Raw genomic sequence first — 17,516 nt, 5'->3', positions numbered from 1 at the left:
GCGCGCCCCATTTTCACTTTCAGTCTCAGATTGTAATGATTCCAGGGCAAGAGAAATTAGATTACAGAGAGACCACACACGGACAGATATAGGGTCTCCATACTGATGAGCTCTTCTTTTTTTTTTTTTTTTTTTTAATTTATTTATTTTATTTATTTATTTTTGGCTGAGTTGGGTCTTTGTTGCTGCTCGTGGGCTCTCTCTAGTTACGGCGAGTGGGAGCTACTCTTCTTTGCGTTGCGTGGGCCTCTCACTGCAGTGGCTGCTCCTGTTGCGGAGCACGGGCTCTAGACACGCGGGCCTCAGTAACTGTAGCACTCGGGCTCAGTAGTTGCGGCTCACGGGCTCTAGAGCACAGGCTCAGTAGCTGTGGCGCACGGGCTTAGCTGCTCCGCGGCATGTGGGATCTTCCTGGACCAGGGCTCGAACCCACGTCCCCTGCATTGGTAGGCGGGCTCTCAACCACTGCGCCACCAGGGAAGCCCTGATGAGCTCTTCTTAATGCTCGCATAACCTGTTTCCAAACTTTTAAATTCAACTGGTTATGACCAGTAGGTTGAAACCAGTAACAATGTTTACGAATCTCCGCAAACAATTCATCAAAAGATTCTTGTTTCACTTTCACTCCAGAACTCCGTAATAACTGTTTCAGGAGTCTAATGTAGTGACATTCCACTGAGGGAGAATTCCCCATGACTCTACTCTTCCCGAAGGTTTCGCTTTACTCTTTAGCGTACAAAAATCCCCTTCGGTCCCGCGTGACCTCGAGACTTACCTTCAGGTCCCTGTTCGGGCGCCAAATGTTGTAGTTTCTTATGACAGGGCTGAAAGTAAGCTCATCACACGAGATGAATTGTGCAGAAACACAACAGTAGAGGGCTGCTGCTCGCTCAGGCAATACAGCGCCGTCTCATCCTGCTGTGGTGACTTTTATTTAAGCATTATCTATGTTTACACCTTAAGATTTGTTTTCTTAACATTCCAGAAATGCCAAAGCAGCTACATATGCTTTCATTGATTATACAAGCAACAGTGGGCTTTCTTGAAGACATGCCGTGCTTCGTCCTTGAGCTCAAAAGCAGCACAAGGACATTTCCTTGTGTTCCCATTATTCTGATTATACCGAGGACATTTCATGGATCAGCGGCCAAAGCATCCAGGACTGTTTGCAGTTCTGGCTTATTCGCACGCCCCCGGTTTGCCGGGGGGGGGGGGGGGGGGGGGGGGGGGGGGGGGGGGCTCATGGGTCAAGTCTCCTTTCCATGTCCTCAGTTATTTCTCTACACTAATTAAGATAATGTGAGATTGGTACAGTGATAAATAGATTACTTAGAGCCCTTAAACTGATTTCTTTGACAGATGAAATGGCAGACCAGTGGGAAAAGAAGAACTCTTCAGTTTATGGTGTGGAAACAACAGGTTAACTGTAAGAAAAAATGAAATTGGATTTGTATTTCACACCATACACAAAAACCATTTCAAGATGATTTAAAGACTTAAATATCTCCCATAATATTTTAAAAATTAACTCAAAATGGGTCAAAGCCCTAAATATAAGAGCTAAAACTATAAAACGTTTAGAAGACGATATAGATGTAACTCTTCATAACCTTGGATTAGTTGATGGTTTCTGAGCTATGACACCCGAAGCACAATTTTTTAAAAATAAATTGGACTTCAATTTAATTAAAATAAAAAAACTTTTGTACTTCAAAGGTTTCTATCAGGAAAGTGAAAAGACAAACTAAAGAATGGGAGATGGCTTCCCTGGTGGCGCAGTGGTTGAGAGTCCACCTGCTGATGCAGGGGACACGGGTTCGTGCCCCAGTCCAGGAAGATTCCACATGCCGCGGAGCAGCTAGGCCCGTGAGCCATGGCCGCTGAGCCTGCGCGTCCGGAGCCTGTGCTCTGCAACGGGAGAGGCCACAACAGTGAGAGGCCCGCGTACCGCCAAAAAAAAAAAAAAAAAAGAATGGGAGAAAATATTTGTAAGTCATATATCTGATGAGTCTAGTATCTAGAATATATAAAGAACTATTACAATGCCAAAATAAAAAGACAACCCAATTTTTAAATGGGCAAAGGATTTGAATAGACACTTCTCCAAAGAAGATATACAAATGGCCAATAAGCACATGAAAAGATGTTCAGCATCATTCGTCATTAGGGAAACGCAAATCAAAATCACAATGAAATATTACTGAACACCACTTGAAAGACAATTCAAAGACAATTCTCTCAATTCTCGAGAGGCAAGTGTTGGTAGGAAAGGAAAGTTTGCTTTATTTCGGAGGCCGGCAACTGGGAGTGGGGGTGGGGGGTGGACTCCTGCAAGAGAACCAGCTCCTGATTGTTGCTCAGGGGACAGGGGCTTTTAAAGGGGAGTTTCAGGGCTGTATAGGCAGAGGGAGGGAGCAGAACAGCATGGTCAGCTCTGACAGTCATCTTGAAATAAGTAATGTGGTGGTCTGATCAGCATCATCTTGGTTGTTTCAAGGTTACTGATTCATCTTTAGTTCCAGGGTTTGTTCCCATTTCTTTGAGGCCAGTTCTCAGAACTGTGGAAGCTTATGTCATGGCTTCAGTTTGGTCATCATGTAGTCATCCTCCTTCACCTGGTGGGGGCTTCAGTAGCTGCAAAACAGCTCACAGGATATGGCCCAGAATATTATCTATAGCCCTTAAGGAGGAAATAAAGGTCCTTGACTATGCTTAATGATTAAACTATTATTATTTGGTCTCCTTTGACTGTTTCCCTTTGTTTCTGCATTTTCTCACTTCTCTGATTAAACTTATTCTTTGGCTAAAGTGTTTCCACAGACAAAAGGCAGGTTGAGGATATGGGGGGGCGGGGGGCAAGGACCGTAGGGTCCTGCTCCGTTTCAGTATCACTTTATATCCACTCGCATGGTTATAATGAAAAAGACAGACAATAACAAGAGTTGATGAGGATGTGAAGGAACCAGGACCTTCATACACTGCTAGTGAGAATGTGAAATGGTGCAGCCACCTTTGAAAACATTCTGGCAGTTCCTCAAAGAATTAAACATAGGGTTATCGTGCAACCCAGCAATTCAACTCTTAGGTATACACCCAAGAAAAATAAAACACATATCTACACAAAAACTTGCACATTAATATTCATAGCAGCATTCACAATAGCCCAAAAGTGGAAACAACCCAAATATCTATTGACTGATGAGTGGATAAACAAAAATATTTATATCTGCAAAATGAAATATTATTCGGCCATAAAAAGGAGTAAAGCACCGATACATGTGTAAAATAGATGAACCCTGAGAACATTAGCTAGTCATAAAAGCCACATATTGTATGATTCCTTTTATATGAAATGTCCAGAACAGGTAAATTTATAGAGTCAGAAAGCAGATGAGTAGTATCAGGGACTCAGGGGTGGGAGGGAGTTCCAGAATGGGAATTGATTGCTAATGGGCATGGGGTTTCTTTCGGGAGGTGATGAAAATGTTCTGGAATTAGATGGTGGTAATGGTTTTACAACTTTGTAAATATATTAAAAATCTCCGTATTGTTCACAAAAATCTTTCTCTTGCCCCTTTGCAGTCATTCTCCATTCTCACCCCCAGTGCTAGGCAACCACTAATCTGCTTTCTGTCTCTACAGATTTGCCTTCTCTGGACATTCCATACAAATGGAATCAGGCAATATGTGACCTTCTGGATCTGGCTCCTTTTACTTAGCATAATATTTTTGAGGTTCATTCGTGTTAAAGCATGTATCATTACTTTAGTCATTGCTAGTGATGAATAATATTCCATTATATGAATACACCACAGTTTGTTTATTCATTTACGTATGGAGGACATTTGGGCTGTTTCTAGGTTTTGGCTAATATAAATAAGGCTGTTAAGAACATACTTGTACTAGTCTTTATGTGGACATATGTTTTTATTTCTCTTGGGTAGATACCTAAGAGTAGAATTTCCAGGTGACAATCAATCATTCAATTATTATTATTATTATTATTTGGCCGCACCGGCGCAGCTTGTGGGATCTTAGTTCCCCCACCAGAGATCAAACCCAGGCCCCCTGCAGTGGAAGCTCAGAATCCTAACCACTAGACCACCAGGGAATTCCCTCAATTAAATTTTTTAAAAGAGAAGAAATGGGTTATTTGGTTCTTTCGAGCTCAAGTGAAAGGATTAACTAGTGAATATGTGGCATATCTCTTGATGTTGGAAGGAAGGATAAGGAAACATACCATACTGAATTTGGAAGCAGTAATCATGTTGAGGTAAAGAGTATAAAAGAAAAGAAGTAAATTAGACATTTCCTTAAGAGAAGGTAGAGTCAAAGGGAAAGTTAAGAGGAAGAAGGTAGTATAGGGGCTCTGGGAAGAAAAATAATTCAATTCAAAGGCACAGCTACTTAATCTTTTTATACAAACACATGCATGTAGTATCATGAAATATATTATTTGTGCCTATAAAATGTTTTGTTAGTGGGAAAGTTAAAAAAAATCAAAGTTCTTTGACTATCCCAGGTTTTCTTATAAAGGTTATGATTTAAATCTATTGCTTACATTTGTGTGTGTGTGTGTGTGTGTGTGTGTGTGTGTGTGTGTGAAATACACTGAAAGGCAAATAAAGCAAAATAAAAAGTGTGACAGTGAATTTGTGAAGTACCTGAGATTTTGTTTTACGGCCACTAATCTTCAGTGTTTAGAATTTATGATTTTGTCTTTGTTCCGGTTTTGTTCTCTGTAATTCTTTAGACATCTGTACAGATTTTCATTCCCTTATAAGAGGAAGAACAGATAAATATCATCGTGGACATTTCTAGAAATTGGTTTCTTAGTTGCTGTGAGGAGGATTGACCATTAGAGCTCTGATCTTTTCTCTACCAGTTCCACTGACCTCAATTTGACATTTCTCCAAGAGGCAAATAAATACAGGTAGTATGTCTGACATTCTTGCATATGCTGGGCAGCTACATCTGACAGATTCCCTAAAAAGGAAAGATAGTGGCGATGACATTTGTCTTAGACATTATGGGAACCTTGTTTATCTTCCATGAAAAAAATAAAAAATCGAAAGGCCAGTTTCGGTAACCAAGAACACAATGCGAGTAAGAAATGCCCGTCATTGGAAAGTATTCCAGTATAGACTTGACTCAACTAGCGGTACAGATCCTTGCTACAAAGTATAGAAATGTTCCATTTTCTGTAATCAAGCAGTTACAATACAAGCTGAAGGAAGGTTTTTGTTTTTGTTTTTGCTTTCTCTTACCCCTCAGACCTTACTTCAACGTAAATTTCTCCAGGTGAGTGCCCTTCGTTTCCTTAACATACTCCATCTCCCCCATTACTTGCACTGAAAATATGATCGTTGGCGCACATGTACTTACACAGCTGTGCCTTACCCAACTTTGTCCCTGAAACTAAATTTGGGCAGCCCTCCTCCCCACTTGTCTCTTCTCCCACTCCGCAGGGCTTCCCCACCCCACCCCAACGGTTATCTCAGCCCCGCCCCGCTCCCTGACTGGCTGTTGGGTGGGAGGCTCGTTCCTTCGCTCTCCATTGGCCGCTCAGGCCTCAGGGGAAGGCTCGTTTCCCGGCTCCCAATAGGTCCCCCGCGCAGGCAACTCCTCCAACCTCAGAGCAATTGTCATTTCCGGAGTAAGATGGCTGCAGCGTGTGTGCTGAGGACCTGGAGCCGGACTGCCGGGCGTCTGGTAAGCAGGTTGGGCAGATATGAGGTCGGGAAGGAGTGATTTGTTCGGAGTCACCCGGGAGAGGTGTGTTACTTTGTCCTCCTAGTGCTTCGCGTACAGGGCTCGCGTGATGGAGAGGTGGAGGGATATATGCAAAACGAAGGGCAGCGAAGGTGGCGCTCAACCTGTCTGGAAACCCACTCTCTCTCCTTACCTGGGCGCACTTATGTCGTGACTCGGTCGCCCTCCCGCTTCATCTGCACCCGAAGCCCAGCTATCCTTTCGTTCAGTAGCCTTTCAATGAGCACCATCCGGGTGCCGGGCATTGTGGTAGGCACTGGGGAAACAGGTATACTATATTCAGTAAACATTTATTGAGCACCCCTTAGTTTCAGACACTGATAATACGACCCCTGCCCTCAAGGAATTTACAGTATAGAGAAAGAGACTGGGCAAGGAAAGCGTAACACCATAGGTCCTTGCCTCCAAGCAGCTGAGAGGCTCGAGCTTTGTTCTTTGGGTTTAAACCTATCTCCTACATTTGCACCAGTATCTTTCAAACCTTTTAAATCACCAGAGCTAAGACCCACCACCATTTTTCCTTCATTTCTCCCCTTTCACACAGTCTTCTAGCACCAAATGATTAACATCCCAATAATCATAGTGTTTCATCCTATTTGCATAGCGTTTTTCTTCCTGGGTCCCCTCTTCAGAATTTTCCTACAGTGTTGGGCCCCTGATCTTACAAAACCTTCCAAGAGCCGGCTATGTACCAGGTACTGTGCTAGGAATTGGGGGTGCAAATATGAATAAGACACACTGATTTCTGCCCCCTCAGGGTTTAATTACAGCCTTGTGGTGTGGCACGGGGAAGAAAGGCAGAGATAGACAAGACAAGCAATTACAGCACAGCATGAGAAGATGGAACAAGTGCCTAGAGCTACAGAGACACATAGGAGGGATCTTGGGGGGTCAGAGAGTTCCCAGAGGATACTGTATAATTTGAGACTTGTGAAAGCTAAGTAGGAGGTAACCAAGAGAAGAAAGCTCTTCTCAGCAGCACCTTAGTGGGTATTGGCCTCCCTTCTTTGGAAAGCTCTCCATGCTTGGCTTCTACGACACCAGCTTCCTGGTATTCTTTTGCCTACATCTTTGAACCCTTTATCCCAACCTCCTCCTCTTTCCTTGCCTAACTTTTAAATATTGGTGTTTTTAAGGGTTCTGGCTTTGCCCCTCTGTGTGCTTCTTGCGCTTCCAGGATTACCTCATCCACTTCTTCAAATTTAGTTGCCATTTATATGCTGATTCCTGAAGTTCCCCAGTCTTCCAGCCAGCTTTACTGCAGACCCATATATCTCACTGTCCTGGAAATCTTCAAATTGCATGTAGTTTAGGTGTTTTTCAGCTGTAAATAGTAAACCCAACCAATAAGTAGGAAATCAAGTATCTGTGTATACAAAGCATCTGAAAGTTAGATGGCAGCTGGGATTGATTAACCCTCATCATTATCAGGGTTGTCATTTTAGCAATTCCTTTGGCCTTTCCCTCAGGGTCACAAGAGGGCTGCCACAACTTTGTATTCAGGGCAGTAAGGAGGAAGTGGTGGTACCATCCAGACTCACTGGCTAGAACTGTGTTACATGGCCACTGCTAGCACAGGGGAGCTTGGAAGGACTAGCCTTTAGCCACCTCACAGTGACTGTTATAATGTCTCCGAGGAACATCAGACTCTAGGCTCTGGAACTAAACCCTCAAACCTGTTTCTCTTGATTCTAGCCTGTAAATCTCAAAAATCTAGTCATTTTTCTCCAAGCTGTCTCCAGCTGCAAATATCCTAGACCTTCTAAGTTGGACTTTCTGCCTCTAATCTTGTGCCTCTCTAACCCATTCTCCATAGTGTAGCCAGAGTGATCTTATAAAGTAGGACACAAATTTGAGAATGTCATTTCCTTGCTTAAAACTGCTCTCAGCAAAATGTTCAGAATTCAAATGACTATGAAGCAATATATGATCTGGATCCTTCCAAACTCTCCAGCTTCATTCCTTGCTAAAACCTAACTACCCAGTCCCCACTCTGACACTTCAACCTTAGCTCACACTAAACTACACTAGAAGTATATTGAACAATTTCAGTTAATTGAACGCAGGCTGTTTTCTCTCTCTTGACTCCAGACCTTTGCACATCTATTTCCTCTGCTTTAAAGACTCTTGCCTTACTCCCCTATAGACTTTTCTGCAACACATCTCACCCCCTGGGTGACTCCTACTCATCCTTAGGTCTTACTTCACTTTCTCCAGATAGGTTCCCTCCTTTGTGTTTTCTTAACACTATCCCCCCCATTATAACACTGTTGTAATCACCTGTTTACTTGCTTTTATCTTTCACAGTATGGACTATACCTTCCATAAGGGAAGGAATCACATCAATTTTGTTCTCTAATCCTAAATGCCTGGCACATAGTAGGTACTCAATAAACATTTGTTGAACGACTCAGTAAAAAAAAAAGTCTATTTTTTCCATATGTTATAAAAAATCATAAGCAACAAGAGGTCTTATCACCTATAGTAAATTATTAAGAAAGCCTTATTATGTTGTGTTTATACTCCCCTACGGAATCATGCATTTGATTCTTGATTAACTTACCGTATTATCTTGAATTTTTCTATTTTGTCTGTCTTTCTGCAGTAAAGTGTAAGCAATTTGAATTCAGAGACTGTATTCTACATCTTATTTAGCTTTGAATTCTCGAGCACAGAACAATCCTGTCTTTAGGTATGCTCAACAACTGCCTGCTGAATTATTACTAATTTATTTCCTTATTATGTGAATCTGCTAAACCACCTTTTCATTACTTTGTATTTTTTTGTGTGTTGTTTGTAGAAGACAATGTCTTTCATACTTGAAAAATTATTTTTTTCTCCTTCTCCCTTCCATTTTTTTAAAATAAATTTATTTATCTATTTATTTTTGGCTGCGTGGGGTCTTCATTGCTGTGCGTGGGCTTTCTCTAGTTGCGGAGAGTGGGGGCTACTCTTTAGTTGTGGTGCGCAGGCTTCTCATTGTGGTGGCTTCTCTTGTTGCGGAGCACGGGCTCGAGGCACGTGGGCTTAGTAGTTGTGGCTCACAGGCTCTAGAGCACAGGCTCAGTAGTTGTGGCGCTCGGGCTTAGTTGCTCTGCAGCATGTGGGATCTTCCCGCACCAGGGCTCGAACCTGTGTAGATTCTTAACCACCGTGCCACAAGCAAAGCCCCTCCCTTCCATTTTTATCCTTCTGTTTTCCTTTTTATACCTTTAGTCGGCACCTTCACTAATGTGTTTTAGCTTTCTCTTAATAGCCACTCAATCGCTATTTATCACATAATGCCTATTGCCCTTATGTTGCTTGCTTTCTTTTTCTACTTTAAATCTTCTCAGCCAGGAGCCTGTCATTTCATGCCTCAAATACAATAATTGTTCCTTAACTTTGTCCTTTCTCTCCAAGCTTTACCTGTTATAATCTAACACACCCACACCCCTAGATAAATTTCTTTTTTTTATGCTTTCATTTAATTAATTTTTTTATACAGCAGGTTCTTATTAGTCATCCATTTTATACACATCAGTGTATACATGTCAATCCCAATCTCCCAATTCATCCCACCACCATCTCCACCGCCCCGCTGCTTTCCCCCCTTGGTGTCCATACGGTTGTTCGCTACATCTGTGTCTCAATTTCTGCCCTGCAAACTGGTTCATCTGTACCATTTTTCTACGTTCCACATATATGCGTTAATATACAATATTTGTTTTTCTCTTTCTGACTTACTTCACTCTGTATGACAATCTCTAGATCCAGCCACGTCTCAACAAATGTCCCAATTTCGTTCCTTTTTATGGCTGAGTAATATTCCATCGTATATATGTACCACACTTCTTTATCTTTGGGCACTTAGTTTGCTTCCATGACCTGGCTATTGTAAATAGTGCTGCAATGAACATTGAGGTGCATGTGTCTTGTTGAATTATGGTTTTCTCTGGGTATATACCCAGTAGTGGGATTGCTGGATCATATGGTAATTCTATTTTTACTTTTTTAAGGAACTTCTATACTGTTCTCCATAGTGGCTGTATCAATTTACATTCCTGCCAACAGTGCAATAGGGTTCCGTTTTCTCCACACTCTCTCCAGCATTTGTTGTTTGTAGATTTTCTGATGGTGCCCATTCTAACTGGTGTGAGGTGATACCTCATTGTAGTTTTGATTTGCATTTCTCTAATAATTAGTGGTGTTGAACAGCTTTTCATGTGCTTCTTGGCCATCTGTATGTCTTCTTTGGAGAAATGTCTATTTAGGTCTTCTGCCCATTTTTGGATTGGGTTGTTTATTTTTTTAATATTGAGCTGTATGAGCTATTTATATATTTTGGAGATTAATCCTTTGTCTGTTGGTTCATTGGCAAATATTTTCTCCCATTCTGAAGGTTGTCTTTTTGTCTTGTTTATGGTTTCCTTTGCTGTGCAAAAGCTTTTAAGTTTCATTAGGTCCCATTTGTTTATTTTTGTTTTTATTTCCATTACTCTAGGAGGTGGATCCAAAAAGATCTTGCTGTGATTTATGTCAGAGTGCTCTTCCTTTGTTTTCCTTTAAGAGTTTTATAGTGTCCGGTCTTACATTAAGGTCTCAAATCCATTTTGAGTTTATTTTTGTGTATGGTGTTAGGGAGTGTTCTAATTTCATTCTTTTACATGTAGCTGTCCAGTTTCCCCAGCACCACTTATTGAAGATGCTGTCTTTTCTCCACTGTATATTCTTGCTACCTTTATCAAAGATAAGATGACCGTATGTGTGTGGGTTTATCTCTGGGCTTTCTATCTTGTTCCATTGATCTATGTTTCTGTTTTTGTGCCAGTAGCATATTGTCTTGATGACTGTAGCTTTGTAGTATAGTCTGAAGTCAGGGAGTCTGATTCCTCCAGCTCCATTTTTATCCCTCAAGACTGCTTTGGCTATTCGGGGTCTTTTGTGTCTCCATAGAAATTTTAAGATTTTTTGTTCTAGTTCTGTAAAAAATGCCATTGGTAATTTGATAGGGATTGCATTGAATCCGTAGATTGCTTTGGGTAGTATAGTCATTTTCACAATATTGATTCTTGCAATCCAAGAACGTGGTATATCTCTCTGTCTGTTGGTATCATCTTTAATTTCTTTCATCAGTGTCTTATAGTTTTCTGCATACAGGTCTTTTGTCTCCCTAGGCAGGTTTATTCCTAGGTATTTTATTATTTTTGTTGCAGTGGTAAGTGGGAGTGTTTCCTTAATTTCTCTTTCAGATTTTTCATCATTAGTGTATAGGAATGCAAGAGATTTCTTTGCATTAATTTTGTATCCTGCTGCTTTACCAAATTCATTGATTAGCTCTAGTAGTTTTCTGGTGGCATCTTTAGGATTCTTTATGTATAGTATCATGTCATCTGCAAACAGTGACAGTTTTACTTCTTCTTTTCCAATTTGTATTCCTTTTATTTCTTTTTCTTCTCTGATTGCCGTGGCTAGGACTTCCAAAGCTTTGTTGAATAATAGTGGTGAGAGTGGACATCCTTGTCTTGTTCCTTTTCTTAGAGGAAATACTTTCAGTTTTTCACCATTGAGAATGATGTTTGCTATGGGTTTGTCATATATGGCCTTTATTATGTTGAGGTAGGTTCCCTGTATACCCACTTTCTGGAGAGTTTTTATCATAAATTGGTGTTGAATTTTGTCGAAAGCTTTTTCTACATCTATTGAGATGATCATATGGTTTTAATCTTCAATTTGTTAATATGGTGTATCACAATGATTGATTTGAGTATATTGAAGAATCCTTGCATCCCTGGGATAAATCCCACTTGATCATGGTGTATGATCCTTTTAATGTGTCGTTGGATTCTGTTTGCCAGTATTTTGTTGAGGATTTTTGCCTATATCTTCATCAGTGATATTGGTCTGTAATTTTGTTTTTTTGTAGTATCTTTGTCTGGTTTTGGTATCAGGGTAATAGTGATCTCATAGAATGAGTTTGGGAGTGTTCCTTCCTCTGCAATTTTTTGGAAGAGTTTGAGAAGGATCAGTGTTAGCTCTTCTCTAAATGTTTGATAGAATTCACCTGTGAAGCCATCTGGTCCTGGACTTTCGTTTGTTGGACGATTTATCCCTTTTCTTCAATAACCCATAATGTATGAGTTCAGACTCCTTAATTTGACATTTACAGTCATCAACAGTTTGGTCCTTGAGCTCCTTCCACTGCTCCCTTTGATAAATTTGATAAAGGCAAATCATACAACTCATTAAAAAATGGGCAGAATTGAATAGACATTTTTTCAAAGAAGAAATGCAGATGGCCAACAGGCACATGAAAGGTGCTCAACACCACTTATCATCAGGCAAATGCAAACTAAAACCACAATGAGATATCACCTCAAACCTGTCAAAATGGCTATCATCAAAAAGAACACCAATAACAAACGTTGGCAAGGTTGTGGAGAAAAGGGAACCCTTGTATACTGTTGGTGGAAAATTAAATTGGTGCAGCCACTGTGGAAAACAGTATGGAGGTTTCTCCAAAAAACTAAAAATAGAACTACCATATGACCCAGCAATGCTGCTCCTGGGTACATATCCAAAAAAAACAAAACACTAATTTGAAAAGATATATGCACCATAATGTTCATAGCAGCATTATTTACAATTACCAAGATATGGAAGCAACGTAAGTGCCCATCAACAGATGAATGGATCAAGAAGATGTGATATACATACATATATTTATGTATCTATATGTATGTAATGGAATACTCTTCAGTCATAAAAAAGAATGAAATTTTGCCATTTGCAGCAACATGAATGGACTTGAAACGCATTATGCTAAGTGAAGTAAGTCAGAGAAAGAAAAGTACTGTATGTAATCACTTATGTGTGAAATCTAAAAAATACAACAAACTAGTGAATAGAACAAAAAAGCAGACTCACAGATATAAAGAACAAGCTAGTGGTTTCCAGTAGGAGGGAGGGCAATATAGGGGTGACGGTGTGGGAGATACAAACTTATGGGTGTAAGATAGGCTCAAGGTTGTATTGTACAACATGGGGAATATAGCCAAAATTTTGTAAGAACTGTAAATGGACTGTAACCTTTAAAAATTGTATAATTTTTTTTAAAAAAAGTGTGATGTAGTTTATCAGGTATTAATAACATTGAAATGTTAACTTTCAAAATAAAATATTGTACCTTTCACACACTTAGGTTTTGATATATCAAATGAAATACATTCAGTCTTATTTCTGTAACATTGTATTTTATTATATTAGGATTTTATATAAAATATCAATAGTTAAATCTAAAGACTCATCTATAAATTATGATAAGAAAACCTTTGAGGACAATACTATGTGTGTTTTTCAGTGTCTTTAGATGCTAAAGGAGTCACTTTTTTTTAAGAATAAAGAAGTGATTATTTATTTATTTATTTTTGGCTGCGTTGGGTCTTCGTTGCTGCACTCAGGCTTTCACGGCGAGCGGGGTCTACTCTTCATTGTGGTGCATGGGCTTCTCATTGCGGTGGCTTCTCTTGTTGCGGAGCACAGGCTGTAGGCACGCGGGCTTCAGTAGTTGTGGCTTGTGGGCTCTAGAGCATGGGCTTCAGTAGTGTGGCACACAGGCTTAGTTGCTCCGCCGCATGTGGGATCTTCCCAGACCCGTGTCCCCTGCATTGGCGGGTGGATTCTTAACCACTGCACCACCAGGGAAGCCTGCTAGCAGTCACTTTTGAATTCTTTAGTTGTTGTATTTCAGGAAGCCTTTAATGACTCAAATACACCTACAGGCTGTTGTGTTTATATAGAAAACATTGTTAAAACTTTTTTACTTCCGTAGGGAATTTTAGGCAAGGATCATAAGCATGTGGACAAATCAGGATATAATTTTACTAAACAAGGGAATTCCCTGGCGATCCAGTGGTTAGGACTCCCTGCTTCCACTGCAGGGGGCACAGGTTCAATCCCTGGTTGGGGAAATACCTCATGCCTCGTGGCATGGCCAAAATAAATAAATAAACAAAAGAACAAGAAAATATTCTGTGTGCTAGGGTTTGAATTCCTTTGTTTTCTTAACCAGAAACTTGTCACTGATGCCAAGTGTTCTGATTTCAGCCTAATTTCATATTGTTTATATCGTGATAATGATTGTTCTACTTTTAGGATAGACTTGAAATTCAGTATATACTTAGAGATACGCCATTAAGATCATTTATAAAACCTTTTACTGTTTTGTTTTCCCATCTCTAGATTTGTGTCCGCTACTTTCAAACATGTGGTAATATTCATGTTTTGAAACCAAACTATGTGTCTTTCTTTGGTTATCCTTCATTCAAGTATAATCATCCACATCAGCTGCTGAAAACAACTGCTGGTAAGTATAATCTCAGAATAGCCTGTACAGCATAGTGTTTTATATTTATTCAGTAACTGAAGACTTATCAAAGTAAAAAAGTTGACCTTTTACTTCTAGCCTGGCCCTCCTTGCTCTCCCCACATCTATCCAATTCTCATTTTCTTTTCTTTTTTTTTGCACCCACTCCCCTTTCACATACTTTCCCTTAATACTTGTGTCTTCATAATGCTGGGACTGGGTTCTCTTGGGTCCTCTGTTCTTTATCATATGACTTACCTAAGTGCAACAGTCAGCATTGATATGACTTAGATTAAATTGTTGACTTAGTAGATTGTATCCTTGTACTCACTGTATTACTGTTTTTTGGATGAGGCACTTAATCTGTCATGTTAAGATAGTGTGATGAGGTGCTTGTGTAAATACAAAGTTCTCTGGCTTTTACCACTTAATTACCTTTCCCCCAACTTTTTCTACCTTGCAAAGAACTTGAGACTTAAATATTAGATTTGGCAAAGGCACTAAAACATTTTTTTCCCCTGATGTTCTATTTAGAACCCTGGTAAAGAACCCTAGACTTCCGTTACAACGTTAAGCTTTTGACAGATACATAGTGCCTTAGTCTGTGCTACTGATGAAAAATAACGGAATTCCAGGCGGATCCAACCCCTGAGATCAATTAGTCCTTCCATGCCTTGTATATGTCTTCTTCCGCATCACCCTAAGATATGTAAACCTTATCTTCACCATTAAAAAAAAAAAAAAGATTTCTATTTTCAAAAGTTGATCTTTTCTCTTTACTTCTCAGAGAAAATAGAGGCCATTCAAGCAGAAACTCCAACTTCCTACCCTAGTCTCTAAACACTTAAGGAGCTTTGGGTTATTAGCTGTGTAACCTTACCCAAGTTACTTAATTTCTGTTTCATCATTTGGAAAATGGGAGTAACATAGTATCCAACTTTGTATTCTTGTGAGAGCAAATCCCAAGGCACTGTTCTACATACTTGGGATACATCCTCTTCCAATTCTTCCCTAACTCAGTAAACAGTTAGGCTAGAAACCTGAAGCCATCTCGATACTTGTCTCACATCATGTTGATTACCAAGATATGGTAATATTACATCTTAAATGTTTCTTAAATCTGTCTTCGCCTTTTCAGATAGCTTTGAAAATATGTAAATATATTAAGTTCTATACTTCAGTTTCTTACCTACAATAGCCTCCTAACTGCTTTCTCTGCCACCCCTCCCCCAGTCCTTTCCATCACACTCCTGCCAGAGATATTTTTCTCTAAAATTTTAGATATAAAGTTATAGGTCTGAAATTGTAGATGGGACTCCTATCAGCCAATTATTGCTGAATAATAACCTTCCCCACAACTTAGTGGCTTAAAGGAACAATGATTTATTGTTCCTCAGGATGCTGGGGGTGAGTTGGTCAGGTGGCTCCTCTGCTGGTTTCACCTGGGCTCACTAATGTGACTGGATTCAGCTACAAGGTCATCTGGGTCAGAAGGTCCAAGATGGTCTTACACATGTGTCTGACAGTTGGTGCTGGTTTTTAGCTGGGGCATCTGATTTCTCCTCCATGTGGTGTCTCTCATCCTCCAGTAGACTAGAACAGCTTCCTTACATGGGGATCTCAAGGCACATTCCAAGAGGGAGAAAGTGGAGGCTGCGAGGTCCTGTGAGGCTTGCGCTCCATCCAGAACCTACAACTTTACTTCTGCTGTACTCTATTGGTCAAAACAAGTCATAGGCCAGTGTAGATTTAACTAGTGGTAAGATAAACTGTACCTCTAATGGGAACAGCTGCAAAGAATTAATGACCATAATTATTTACCACTGGTTCCTAATTACCTCTAGGATATGTTCCAAACACCTCACCTCATCATGGCACAAAGCCTTAAATCTGGGCTTATTTCTTGCCACGTAGCCTATCCTCAGCTGTACGGAAGTGTTTGTCATTCCCTAACCATGCTGCATAGTATCATATTCCCATGCCCTTTCACATGCTGTTCCTTGCATAATATTGCTCTGTATAGAGGTGCCATGGTGTACTTACTTGCCATTTTTGATTACTTCAGTTGGTTTCCAATTCTTTATTATAACTCTATGATAACTCTTCCTGAGCAGAAATCTTCGTGTACCTCTGTATTTCTTCAAGGAAAAAAAAATCTTAAAAGTAAACTTACCTACGGAGTCAAAGAAACAGACTTTTTCTTTTTTTTTTAAGGTTTTTGATTCTTAATGCCAAATTATTTTTCAGAAAGGTTCCAGTTTATACTCTGAGCAGCAGGCTGTGAGAGGCCCCACTTACTAGAGAGGAAACGTGCTTAAGACCTCCATATCAAAAGTGTATTTCGTATTTCTTAACTACTAATCTCATATTTATTAAAGAAAAATTTCCTACCTTAATCAGCTTGTTGTATATTTTATAAGCAATTTTGATTAATAGTAGTTTAAAGATAGAGGAGCGCTCTTCAGTCACTTCGGAGCCATTTGTTAATTTGGAAAAGTGAGAGGATCCATATATACTTTCTGTCTTGGGAATAATTACCATAAATTATCATTGGCATCTAAGTGTTATAAAGAGGGTGTAGAAATTTGAAAAGGAGTAAAAAAATGCTAAGAGAAAATAGAAGACTAAAATTTAAGAAATTGGTAGAACATCATTTGAGCGAATAAGAATTTTCCAAGCCTTCTAGGTATGGATCTGCCTGATTTTTAGACACTGGGAACGAGAAGAGTTGTATGAAGTCAAAAGAGATTTAAGAGCAAGCCATTGATGTTTATTATAGTTTCATAACATGAAACAAGGAGATCCAGCTGAACCTCCCTTTGTCTAATATCTTGTTCTATTTTCTGTTCATTGCTATTATTGCAAAATCTCATTTGTTGGAAGGGCCTCCTATACCCTTGTAAAAGAACACTATTTTGGAAATAGGAAAATGTCAGTTCAGTGGCAATATCAATAGGTCTGTGTCACTGAATAATTTATATAAATCTTGGATAGTTATGAATAATGAAGAGATTATAAACATTATAAAATGCTTTTTAAAATCTATAAAAATGGAGTAATTTCTGCCTCTGCTTGAGAATATTTTCTAATTTTAGATGTCAAAGCATCTGTCTATTAGCAATACATTACATATTTAATGAGATCATTTCTCATTTGTCTTCGAAGCTCTACAGGGACAGATTGTTCAGTTCAAACTCTCAGACATTGGTGAAGGGATTAGAGAAGTAACTGTTAAAGAATGGTAAGTTATTCTGAAAGTTTTTTTAAGTATAAAAATAATTTGAGTAAAAATAAGTAGAAATCTATTTAAATTGAGACATCTCTTTCTGTAACATATAATGATTTTTTTAAAGCAATAAGGTAATCTAGTTTGTGTTGCCAATATGCTGGTGGCACAATT

The 17,516-nt window shown here is 39.5% G+C and overlaps 1 protein-coding gene across 1 annotated transcript in view; it reads left to right on the top strand.

Annotated features, from left to right (window-relative positions):
- Positions 1 to 5,661: 5,661 nt before the first annotated feature.
- The window catches only part of DBT (dihydrolipoamide branched chain transacylase E2), a 42,324-nt gene continuing 30,469 nt past the window's right edge, over positions 5,662 to 17,516 (top strand). Inside the window, exons 1-3 of the mRNA XM_065885446.1 lie at positions 5,662 to 5,712; positions 13,993 to 14,116; positions 17,282 to 17,357. Of these exons, the coding sequence (XP_065741518.1) occupies positions 5,662 to 5,712; positions 13,993 to 14,116; positions 17,282 to 17,357 (251 nt within the window). The remainder of the gene's footprint in view (positions 5,713 to 13,992; positions 14,117 to 17,281; positions 17,358 to 17,516) is intronic.

The sequence above is a fragment of the Phocoena phocoena genome, chromosome 1 (genome assembly GCF_963924675.1).
Source record: "Phocoena phocoena chromosome 1, mPhoPho1.1, whole genome shotgun sequence".
Lineage (NCBI taxonomy): Eukaryota > Metazoa > Chordata > Mammalia > Artiodactyla > Phocoenidae > Phocoena > Phocoena phocoena.
Note: the sequence above shows the minus strand (reverse complement) of the source record. Positions and strands in the feature narration are given on the sequence as shown.